This window comes from Corylus avellana, chromosome ca2, assembly GCF_901000735.1.
Source record: "Corylus avellana chromosome ca2, CavTom2PMs-1.0".
Taxonomy (NCBI): domain Eukaryota; kingdom Viridiplantae; phylum Streptophyta; class Magnoliopsida; order Fagales; family Betulaceae; genus Corylus; species Corylus avellana.
In genome coordinates, this window is record NC_081542.1 from 14,605,432 (window position 1) to 14,617,689 (window position 12,258).

Sequence of the window (12,258 nt, forward strand, 5' to 3'; positions counted from 1 at the left end):
CAGAAATTTCTGACGTGCTACACCTGGCACGTCAGGAAATCACTCTAAAAAAAATTATTTGAAAAAAAAAATATCTGCACATATATATATAATAATATATTTAAATATATTTTCTGACATGGTGAATTACCACGTCAGAAAATGCTGACGTGGCACAATGCCACGTCAGAATTTTCTGACGTGGCAATTCACCACGTCAGAATTTTCTGACGTGGCAATTCACCACGTCAGAATTTTCTGACGTGGCAGTCCGACACGTCAGAATTTTTCTGACGTGGTAACTTTTGCCACGTCAGAAAATAAATAATTTTTAAATATTTAAAATCGTTAAAATTTTCCAAACGTTCCAATTTTTAGCACGTCAGAATTTTCTGAAGTGTCAAAACAGACACGTCAGAAAATTCTGACGTGCCACTGTTCACACGTCAGAAAATTATTTTCTGACGTTTTAAAATTCACCCGTCAGAAAATTGCTGACGTGGCAAAAAAACTTATACTGTAGCCACGTCAGAAAATGTCATTTTTTTTGTAGTGCTATAACACACACACACACACATATATATATAAAATTAATTAATTAATTAAAATAATAATATAGCAAAACGACATTGATCTGGTAGGCCCTCTCTATCTCAACGCCTTTTTAGCTATATACTATGGGGTCAATTTTGCCTGCCTTGCCGCCACAATTGTTCATGCATGTGTTCCTCTTTCATGGAAGGTAAAACACACTTTTATGGTTCACTTGTTTGTTTGAAATTTGCAATGTGTGGATTTTGATTGTTGTCTGATGAGCATTGCTACTTGCTCATCCATATTACAGATAATTATTGCTAAGAGGAATACCGACTAGTGACTTCTACTAATTTACCAAAAATTGAATGTGTTTAGGGTTTGTTTTGACTTGAAATTTCAAAACGTACGATTTAAAAATATCTTCTTTTTTTTTTTTTTTGTGTCTGTCAAGTAATGGGCCTAAAGCATTCTAAAAGAAGCCCCCAAAAAGGCCTAAACACTAGAAATACTTAAATTTGCGGTTGCGGTTTGATCTTCAATAACCGTCATAACTATTGGTTAGCAGTTAATCGCTCACCAGACATAACCGGGTGGATGCGGTTACTTGAAAGTGATAATCACTTAAGATGGTTGCGGTTAAGAGGAAATAATCACAACCATAATTACTAGCACATTCCTACTTTTTATGTGCCTCACAAACCATGAATGGACATTGTCCTTCCTTTTGTAGCACATGCACTATTCTATTGCATCTCCTTCCACGATAACATTTTAAAACCCCAAGCTCTTACTAAATTCCTCAACTTTCCAATATAAGAAAAGCTTCAGCTACTATCGGGTCATAAATATAAGGCTTTGAGGAGCACATATATGCTAGCACCTTCCCTTTGTGGTCTTTTCGTGGTCTCTTGCAGTCGCACCACCCCTATCATCTTTTTTTATTACTATTATTTGTCTATTCTTAATCACAATTCACCTTAATCACACTGGCAAGTGGTCCTTTCCATTTTGGGATCTCTCAATTGTGGCTTTGCACACTATGGTTTTTCATATTAAGTATAACTTTATGAAATTCCTCCGTAGACTAGTTTAGAGCATTACCAACAGTTTTTTTTTTTTTTTTTTTTCTCTAAGTTTAGGGCACAAAACTACTTTTTATTTTCCTATGAAAATATATTTCAGAATAGCTTCTCATACCTTTCCTTATACCATTAAAATATTATTTTTTTTATAAAATACAAGTTCCCTATCTACCCTCACTTTTTTCATAAAATCCCAACACAATCTCCAATTAAAGACAAAATTATGAGAGGAGAGAAAGGAAAGAGAGATGTTTATATTAAAATAATGTATATGGAGTCACTTTTACTTCCCTACATATTGGGAAACCTTGTAGCAACATTGGGGTTGGTTAAATGTAAAAAATCTGATGTGAGTAGGTTTTTGTATTTTTATTTATTTATTTATTTTTAATTTTTCTTAAACATAAGGAAGTGAATGACATACAGGAATTCAACGGCTAATGCTCTAATAAGGAAGAAAATAGTAATGCTAAAAGAATAATGTTACATACCAGACAAATGTCTCACAAAATATTCTATAAAGATAACGTGATAAGGTCTACTATCCCTTGTTAAAAAAATAAAATAAAAAAAATTTAATGACTACTAGACCTTACCATATTAGTTTTGTGAGATATTTATGTGACATGACAGATATGTGACATTACTTATCCTAAGGAGTAGTGCTACACACACTCTCACTCCTATATATATATATATATATATATATATATATGATACTTCTTGATGTGAGTCTTAGAGTCTGTTTGAGATTGCATCTGAGAAATAGAGTTTTTAAGTCAAAAAGAGCTTTTGAGCAAAAACTTCATTTTTAAGCTTTTGAGTAAAAGCTTCATTTTTAAGTTTTTGCTAAAAGTGTTTTTAAGCTATTTTTAGATTTTTTAGACATTTAAAAGTGCTTTTAATTTCTTTACCAAATGAATATTTTTTTATTCAAACAGACTTTTTGAGTGTTAAAAGTACTTTTAAGCCTCTCAAATATAATCCTAAATAGGCGCTTAAAATAATAATTAGATTAAAATTCAATAAATAATTCACCTCAAATCTAATGATAATTTTAAAAGTCGCTATGACGTAAAAAACCAGACTTTTACATAGCTTGTATTCCACGTGTAACTTTTGAATTTTTTTTTTTTTTTTTTTTTAGGTGATTATTAACAAGTGTCGTTTTTGCCCTACTCGTAAAGAAGAAAGAGGAAATAAAATTTAGAGTGAGCGAACCACACTGCAAGTAAAACCTGAAGCTACACGGCGAGACGGAGAAGCCAGATGTGGCGGCAAAACGTTTTCCGGGTAAAATGCTTCTCCTGAAAACTCTGTTTACTCTCTAATTTTGCTTGATTTTCAATAAGCTAATCGCCTTTGCTTTTCTTTCCCGTCTCAATCAGGAAACTCCAGACTCTGACCTGAGCATTTCCGGTAATCTCTACTATTCCATATCTGCATTTTCACTATATACATGTTTGTCTCTGTATAATATTTGCATTTTCTTTGAATCTGGCAGATGAGGAAGATTTCGATTCTAATTTGCCCAATCGCTGTGATAAAAAGGTAGCGATCCTCCTTACTAATAATCTTCCATTATGTAGATATATATGTGAACACGCATTATATTTATATGTACAGTTTGAGGTTTTACTTAGAGCCTGTTTGGACGTGGTTTCCAAATTGAATTGAGAAGTTTTTTTTTTTTTTTTAAGTGAAACTGAACTGACTTTTTGGGTATTTTATATTTGTTCCCTGAACCAGAGTTTCGAGCCAATGATTAGTTTTACACTTGATGTTGCAGTTATATCTTTTGTTTCCTATGATTCAATTGTAATTGTAGTTTTATACTTTGATAGGAAGAATTGCAACTTCCATCAAGGCTGGAGATGCTTAGAGGTATCATATTTTTGATAAATTTAATTGATAATCGTCATATAGGCGTTTGAATAGTCAGCTTATTGTGTCTAATGCAGGTACCCTTGAATGGGATTGTGAAGGAAAAACTAGCAATTTATCTAAAGAGGCATGTATTATTAAAAAATTTGTGTTATAGATCCTCTTTGTAGCCACTTGGTATAACAGAAAGGTTTTGTGTAATAATATTGTTTAATCAGAAGGAAACAAATGTCTCGCTTGAAGACGATGTTGAAATGCCCGAATTCCATAATGAGGGTGACTTCACATGCTCCCTGAGGAAGGCATTCACGTGCAACCTGGATGAGGAAATAATCTCTGATGATGAGGTACAACGAAGTATGATTAAGATATGGCCTTTTGCTCGTGTGTTTCCATGGCAATTATCCGGTTGCCCCTGCTTATTTTAGATTTTTGTCGTGAATGTGTGGGTTCTATTTCAATCTCTTTTGTCGTTGTGGCAAGACAGTAACGTTCTTTGTAATCTGTTTGGAAAGGAAAACAATGTGCTCTCGACATTTTCTGCTACCTCTGGCACTAAAAAATTCCACAAAGATTGTCTTCAGAGCTTTAGAAGTGGGAAGCAAGATGGGCCACAAACATGGTTCGCTGTGAGTAAAGAAGTTGATGAACTGATACATTTGAACAAGAACCCTCCGTGTTCATCATCCCATTCTGCCCCCTTCATAGCAAACAAATCTTTTAAAGGTGTTTCTTCATTCTTTTATGATTGCTTGACACTAATGATTGCCATATTCATGTGTATACATTATCTATTTATCTTTGCATAGAGTTTCCTGGTGCATATCAAACCCTGGGGGATTAACATGGAAGTATTTTTTTCTTTACTTTATGTATGCCTTTCGGTATTAGTCTTTAAAATAGTTTAAATGCAGGTTGTTATATAGTGTTTTTTCATTTTTGGTATCTTCTAAACTCATGCTCTGTCCATGTAAGTTAATTTTGCAGAACTGATCAGTCAGTGTAGTCAGCGCCTATACTGTCCCAATTTATTAAGAGTAGGTGCTTGTCCTTAAAGTATTTGCCATCGAAATAAAATGGAAATTGAAAAGACAAAAGAAAAGGAAGCTATTATGCCCGTTGTGTAATTACTTTTCACAGGGTACAATGGGGTTTAACATCATATTTGCTCCACAGTCCAGGCCTTATGGAAAGGCTCAGTAAATCAATGTTTTAAAATCAGTAATATCAAGATGCTAAAATAGACGTCCATGCACATGCTTATAAACTGGAAGTACATTGTATACATAAGGCAACAATCGCATTTGTTAATGGGTTGACTTCTGTTCAGTAATTAGTTGTGTTGCTGGAGTTCATATTTTGGAGATCAACTGTCTATCAGACCTGAGATGTGATACAGCTTCACATGGCATTTCTTAACATTCTCATATTTATGAGAACCTGGTTATGTGCGGTAAGCTTGAGAATCAACTATTGCAGGTGCTAGATGCAAGGCTAAGCAAAAATTTCCATTCAGTTTCCAGTCGCATAAGGAAGGACCGTGTTGTCCTTCTATCTCTAAGAATGAAAATGATGTATCATTCAAGGATCATGAAACACCCAAACGATTGGACCCCATCAAGCCTAGATCTGAAGAACATTCAATTGCCAAGGTTCTTGAAGATTGTCAGGAAGAAAATGAAATTCAGTCTGAGATTGTGCTTGCTGAAGTAGGAGCTCTTGGGTATGGATGCGTTGAGCGATCCATGGCAGAGCTTTTAGATGGCCTTCAGGATAGGGCTAGTCTGCCGAAAGGAGTCTCTAAAATGGTCTGCTGTCTTCTTGGACCCAGAATTTGTTTTTTTTCCCCCTCCAATTGCTATATATTCCCAGTTTGATCTGGCATTTGCTGCAGTGTAGTAGAACAAGAAGTAAAAGGGGGCAGATTGTTGCAAAGAGAAGTGTCTCTTCCCTAGGAGATAGAACTGTTGAAAGTGAGGACTCCCCTGAATCCATGGGTAGTGGATCATCTAGTGAGGATGAGGTATCTGTTATGTTTAAGCCCCTTACCCCTCCCTTATTTTCCTTCTTGTTGATACCATATAGAGTATGTATACTTAGATGTTAAAGCAGGCCAAAGATCAAAAACTAAAGGTTACTATCCCAGAAATGAAAGGGCAAACCATGGCAGATCGGTTTCAAGAAGCTGTAGGTGCTACCTTTCTCAATAATGAAGTGGCCATTGTTGCAGTGCCTAAACCATCAGGGTAAATAATACGAAAAGATTTGGAGTATCACATCTCACCATATTACGTGCAATTTTACATGCTGTAGATGTTTGTAGATGTGAATTTGAAATTAGTAATTCTAAACTGAGTGTGTGCTGCCAAATTCTGCAGCATTGGATTATTTGGGAAGTTGCAGCAGCTCATGCAGACTGAAAAAGAAAGAGATATGGATTTTTTGAGGAAGTTGGAGACTGGATCTAATGCAAATGGTAAGGCCTGTGACCATTTTTCTATTACCTCCTCTAAAAAGCATGTTGACTTATGGAAACTATATGCACAAACAAGGGATATCAACATATGACAAGTTTGTGCTTGTGATTTACCCATTGCATGACACTTTCTATTGTTTGATACCTCCTCAGATGAAACAAGCTGCATTGTTGTAAAAATCCTGACTAGATACTTGGATGCAAAGCTGACAGTTTGTCAATGCTCTTTTGGCCAGAACATGGAGGTGATGTGTAAACTTGATAACAAGTTTAATGTGGACTTTTTTTTTTTTTTGGTTACAAAAACTTGCTCATCCAATTACTTAGCTACTACTTTAGTCCAAGATAATAATTGAAAAAGTCCTTGTTTCTTTCTTAATTACAAGTAATTTTCGAAATTAGAACATTTGATTTCATTGAGAGACTACAACCCGATTACTTATTTACAGATTGCTTTTAGATCTGGATCTTATCTTTAGCGGAATAGAGTTTTCCTTGGTCACATGGGAAGTGAGACTTCATAGCTTTAAAGCCAACATTTTTCTCTAGCATACTCTTGAAGTCTACATTCGTTAATACAATGTAATGAAGAGGGTTACTCAGCACTGCCCATAGATGTGATTTAGGAATACGATACTTGCTTTGGGCTATCATATTGCAGTTGCCCTTTCCTCCCCCACCCCAAAACACCAAATGAACAAAAAAAAAAAAAGATAGCTCTTTGACTTGTGCTTCCAGCTGCATGTTTCTGATTACATGTCTTTTTAAGTTTCTTAAATAGAAAAAAAGAAAAGAAAAGAAACACTCTCAAATTATGATTGACATTGCATACCTGCTTTTGAGAGCCTCATGCAGTCAGGGAGCCCCCAAATAATGGTAGAGGGAGGAAGGAAAAGAACAATTATTTTCAGTCCAAGAGTTAGCAGCGATGTTGACCTTGACGTTGGGAACTTGATTTGTATTCATCCCCCATGGTATGGACGGTAAAATTTTGACGTTTTCACTGGTCTACTCTTTCAAGTTTTAATTAAAAGAAAATTATTGTTTGTATAATTAATTTAAAAGGGAAGTCCTTTTTCCTACTGCACTACTATAGTCTGTGTTGAAAATTTGTCATCAAGCAGTTTAGTCCAAGGTTCTTCTGCTGTTCTTTTTAAAAGGATGAAATGAAGTTTAATGGCAAACTCTTTTTGGCCAGGAAGGAGGTTCAAGTGGGAAATGATGAGAGCATTCTTCTGTCCACATATTTTTCCCAAATTTTAATTTGACCAGCTCAGGCACAAGCATGCAAGGAAGTAGAGGTACCTGTTTGCATCCTAAATGTCATGTGTTAAGTTCAGTTTCATCTAGAATCACACAGTTCTCTATGTGCAGCCTCAAACTGTGTTTCACTCGGCAAAGACAAAGACATGATTGGACAAAACATTACATCTGTGATCCCCTACCTTTTCCTTTCTTTTCTTTTCTTTTTTCAATTTTTTTTTTCTCCTCTTTTTCCCTGATATGATGCTTGAATCCTCTCCAAATTGTACCCACTAATGACCATTCTATGAGTACAGAAGGAAGAAACTTACATATATACTTTAGATAGTATCTTTGTGTCTGTTTGGTTGACAAGACCTGGAAGGAAGAGATGCAAAACGTCTACCTTCGAGTTTCCACTTATTTGGGGCTGGAACAAGTATGGACCAATTGATTCGACAATAAATATTTGGGAAAAATCATATCTAGGCCATAATTTTTTTTTTTTTTTTTTTTTGGTAACAATCCATAAGTTTCATTTGATTTGAATTTAGTCCTTAATTTTTTTAATTTAAAGTATAGTTCTTAGGTTTTGCCCAATTTTAAAATATGTCCCTATGTCAGTTTATCATCAAAGCTAATAGATTGTCATCTGCCACAAGTCTCATTTTGACACATCATAAACACTCTAATGCAATGTCATGTCAACAAGTGTTAAGTCATTCAAATATTTTTTTTTTTTTTGTTAAAAAAAAAAAAAAAAAACCCAAAATATCATTGCATGTAGAACTTAGAGAAACACAAAATTTGAAAACTTACAAGCAAACCCATTGTAATGAAAGACGTCGGTTCCATTGACGTGTCATTGCATTGGGGTGTGAAAATGGAGGTTGATGTATCCTATGAGATATATATGGCAGATGACAAATTGTTAATTTTGAGTGTAAAGTGATATATAAACTTATTTTAAATTTGGATAAAACCTAAGGACTTAAGGACTAAATCCAAATAAAATGAAAACCTAAAGATTAAATATAATTTTTCCTTAAATATTTTAAGCAGCTACTTTGATGAAAAATATATTTAAGTAGTAAGAGAGAGTTACTTTTGATATTAGAGTCGATACTACAAATGAGGTCTATCTTGACAGTTCTTAATTATTTCTTCCTCCATATGCATGGCTTGTATGTGTTGGTGTATTAATTACCTCTTGGAATCCAGTTTTATTTTCCAAAAATGGTAGGATTCCTAACAGTCGACTTTCTTTCTTGTGTTGTAGAATAGGGGCTAGCTACTATTCATCGATCAATTATGGGTTTGGCTTGCCTCGGGTATCAAGCGGATGCAAGGCTGGCCCAATGTATTTTGGGGCCTTAGGCAAAACTTTGAGATTGAATATTATTTTTTTTAAGTAAAAAAATAAAAAAAAAATATATTTTAATATTATTATTATATTTTATTTAAAAATCATCTTTCTCGTTTTTTGAGATGCAAAATTACTGATTAAGTTTTTATAATCAAGATTTTCTAACATCATTTTTTCAATTGATAATATCGCTAATCCATATAATCTCTCTTTGGGAAAGAATCAAGTCTTTTTATATAATTTAATATGTCAATTGGCGCATTTTTTTGCATCAATATTTTTTCATTGGCCTGTGTCATAAATATTTGTAACAATAGAGTTAGATACATCAATAGTATTGTCATTATCTTCTATTTCTTTTTAATGAATTTCTTCTTCATTTATGCGTTTTTCACCTAAATTATCCTCTATATTTTGTTTATTTATAATAACAAATTTATTTAGAGCTCCTCTTTGAGATTCATTCAGTTTCTCTACTTTTTTTTATTTTTTATTTTTTTTTATCCAGATGCATATTTTCAACTAGTAGACATGTTTGATTAAAAATATTTACAAATTAAATAAACACATTTTATATAAAAAAAATATTTTGAGTATAATAAAATAAAATAGAACAATAAATCAGAGAGAGAGAGAGACTACAGAGTTCTTGAAAATTTCTTGTTTTGGAGAATTAGCATGAAGGGTTCTTGATCTTCGAGAGAGTCAGAAAAATTGCAGGCTAGATAATAGATACGAGTGAAGGTTCTCATTCTTATGTGAAATTCCAACAACAAAGAGACAAGAGACGGCCTACATTCTACTTTGAGAATAAACAATACTATTTTATTCCTCTTTTAATGTAAATTCCATCACTTAGAGAAAATAGATGTTGGTGATAGGTTTTTTAATAATATTTCATTCTCCAAATTCCATTCTAACTGACAGAGATGTTGGTTAGAGATTTTTTTTTTCTTTTGAATTATTATTATTATTATTTTTTATTCTGGTCCTTATTACTTATTTACCATTATTAGAGGCTTTAAATTTTTATGGAATTTTTTTTTGGGCGTTATTAAAAAAAATTTATACAATTTTTTTTTGGGCCTTGTTAAAAAAAAGTTTACCAAAATTTTTTTTTGGGTCTTATTAAAATTTTTGTTGGGGCCCTATTAAATGGGGCCCTAGGCGACGGCCTATGTCGCCTAGCCTTTGGGCCGGCCCTGAACATATAAGTAATACTAATCTCGTCACCCGCGATGTATTTTAAGTGATTTTTTATGTTAATTGCTTGAAAAAAAGAAAGAAAAGAAAATTACTTAAAATACATCGAATCCGAAGAAAACTCACCCAAAAATGCTCTACCATGAGGATGAACATAAGCCTCTTTCACTGCATTCTCTTCTATTGAGAACCCATGGTTTGGTGGAGAGAGAAATTCTTCATGCGCCGGTCCCCCATGTTTTGGTAGAATAAAGTTGGTTTTTGTTTTATAGGCGGAGAGACGGGAAAGGTGAAAAAAAAGTTGATGTATTAATGATGTCTATAATGACAAGTTTGTTTTTTTAAAATAAATAGTATGATATAATATATCAACTTTAAATCCGAGTCATTCATTTCAAATGAAAATGTAGAGAATCCTTTGTTCAACAAAAAATTAATTATAAATTTTCAATCTTGACCGTTTATTTAGGAGGGGAGTAAGAAATCTCCTGTTAATGAAGCACCGGGAGGCAAGCTAAATCCTAGCTAGGAATAGATTTTCACACAGCACGGGGTGGCCCACCCATGTCTTAAAATACAAATACTTGTTTTGGAGTCATTTCTATCCTCATGTGATGTAAAAACCTATTTTAAAATATTTAATAGAAATTTGACACATCACATAAAAACATAAAATACAAAAGAGATAAAAATAATGTATTTATAATTCAAATCAATCTCACCGATTTTTTCATTCATTTTAATCCAACACCAATCACCAAACCCCCCAGGGCCCCACCTACCTCTGAGTAGTCTCCAAAACCAACAAAAATGGTAACTCTGTTGGTTTTGTCAAAATAAAGTAAAGTTATTGGTGTAAATAGTTATATGACTTTTTGGTGTTTCAACTTTCAAGGTAAAGTGTTTGTTTCTTATTGGAGGGTGTAAAACATTCAATTTATACTACCACTTTATTGAAGTTATTATTATTATTTTTTAGATATATTTTACTACGAATAATGTAAAGAATATCTTACGCACAAAAAACAAGAGGCTCCTTTTAGTCATTTGTGTCGGCGTAGTATCAGTAGCACTAAAAACGGATATTTAATTATTTTTATTATTTATTGTGGAGAAAAACCATCAAGTCGTTGTAGTATAGTGGTAAGTATTCCCGCCTGTCACGCGGGTGACCCGGGTTCGATCCCCGGCAACGGCGTCAGCCTTTTTTATTTTTTCAATATTCAGCTGTAAAAAGTTTTGTGTCTGGGTACGACAAAACGCCATGTCGTTTACCCTAAGTAATTGGCCAATAAACATGCAATCTGGCATTTAGGGAAAACGTCTGGTCGCATAGGAAGATAAAGTCAGGTAGATTTCCTATTTTTTTGTACACCTCAAACAAAAAGACTTCCGATGAGCGTCAACTTCGCAATCAAAGATTAATTAAAAGATGTAAGTGGGAGAGAGTGTGCTCAAAACTAACCTTAAATCCCTCTCGTCTCCGACTCTTGACTCCAATTCTCCCATGCCTCTGCAACCAATCGAACCCCATGGCAGCGGCCAAAACCCTAAACCCAACATCCCGGCGCCGAATGACCCGTCGGCGGTGCTCCACCTGTCGTTCTTCGGCGACAGCGGGTGCTTCGCGGCGGGTATGGACCGCGGCTTCCGGATCTTCAGCTGCGACCCGTTCCGCGAGATAGTCCGCCGAGAAGCCGACTTCGGGGGAATCTCCGCCGTAGATATGCACTTCCGGTATACGATCATGGCCATCGTCGGCGGCGGGCCCCACCCGAACTACCCGCCCAACAAGGTCATGCTGTGGGACGACCACCAGGGCCGGTGGATAGGTGAGCTCTCGTTCCGGACCGAGGTCCGGTCCGTCCTGTTCCACCGAGACCGGGTCGTCATCGTTTTGGAGCACAAGGTGTACACGTACAACCTCTCGGACCTGAAGCTGCTCCACCAGTTAGAGACCACCTCGAACCCTAAGGGCCTCTGCGCGGTCTCGCAGTCGGCCGGGTCGCTGGTCATGGTCTCCCTCGGGTTGCATAAGGGCGAGGTTCGGGTCGACCACTTCGCGGCGAAAAGGACCAAGTTCATCATGGCGCACGACTCGAAGATCGCGTGCTTTGCGCTTAACCCGGACGGCCGGTTTCTCGCGACGGCGAGCTGTAGGGGGACTCTGGTCCGAGTTTTCAATACTGTCGATGGATCACTGCTTCGCGAGGTATGTGACTCTGGCTTTATGCAATCGTGAAGTTTCATGCTTATGTTTTTGTGTTTGGTTGTGCTAATTGTGTTTGCTTTCATGTTATGAAGTTGAGTTTAGGGTTAGTTGATAGGGGTGAGAAAGGCTTCCCATTCGACTCGAAACCCCAAATTATTGTTGTTTTATTGAGAAATTGTGAAATTTGGATTGAGATACCATCCGAGTGCTCAAATTCTTTGAAGTAATGGAATAATAATATAATATGATAATTACATTCCGTTTTGAATGTCGTTTT

The 12,258-nt window shown here is 35.3% G+C and overlaps 2 protein-coding genes and 1 non-coding gene across 9 annotated transcripts; all 3 read left to right on the forward strand.

Annotated features, from left to right (window-relative positions):
• Positions 1-2,805: 2,805 nt before the first annotated feature.
• LOC132171589 (uncharacterized) lies at positions 2,806-7,548 on the forward strand. Of its 7 annotated transcripts, none has more exons than XM_059582950.1 (15): positions 2,806-2,891; positions 2,987-3,017; positions 3,103-3,149; positions 3,443-3,482; positions 3,560-3,609; positions 3,701-3,829; positions 3,998-4,208; positions 4,962-5,290; positions 5,377-5,505; positions 5,583-5,728; positions 5,861-5,958; positions 6,112-6,203; positions 6,814-6,941; positions 7,157-7,259; positions 7,333-7,548. In XM_059582950.1, the coding sequence occupies exons 1-14, from the start codon at positions 2,868-2,870 to the stop codon at positions 7,224-7,226; spliced, it is 1,524 nt and encodes a 507-aa protein (XP_059438933.1). In that variant the 5' UTR covers positions 2,806-2,867; the 3' UTR covers positions 7,227-7,259; positions 7,333-7,548. The 7 variants fall into 7 exon arrangements, 4 of the variants coding, with proteins under 4 accessions (XP_059438933.1, XP_059438934.1, XP_059438936.1 ...); XM_059582951.1 differs by having other exon boundaries at positions 6,814-6,932; XM_059582953.1 differs by having other exon boundaries at positions 6,814-6,932; positions 7,161-7,259.
• Positions 7,549-10,895: 3,347 nt separating this feature from the next.
• On the forward strand, positions 10,896-10,967 carry TRNAD-GUC (transfer RNA aspartic acid (anticodon GUC)). The gene has a single exon. It is a non-coding gene; the product is annotated as a tRNA-Asp (tRNA).
• Positions 10,968-11,157: 190 nt separating this feature from the next.
• On the forward strand, positions 11,158-12,165 carry LOC132172055 (autophagy-related protein 18a-like). The gene has a single exon (XM_059583487.1). The coding sequence runs from the start codon at positions 11,277-11,279 to the stop codon at positions 12,009-12,011; it is 735 nt and encodes a 244-aa protein (XP_059439470.1). The 5' UTR covers positions 11,158-11,276; the 3' UTR covers positions 12,012-12,165.
• Positions 12,166-12,258: the final 93 nt, after the last annotated feature.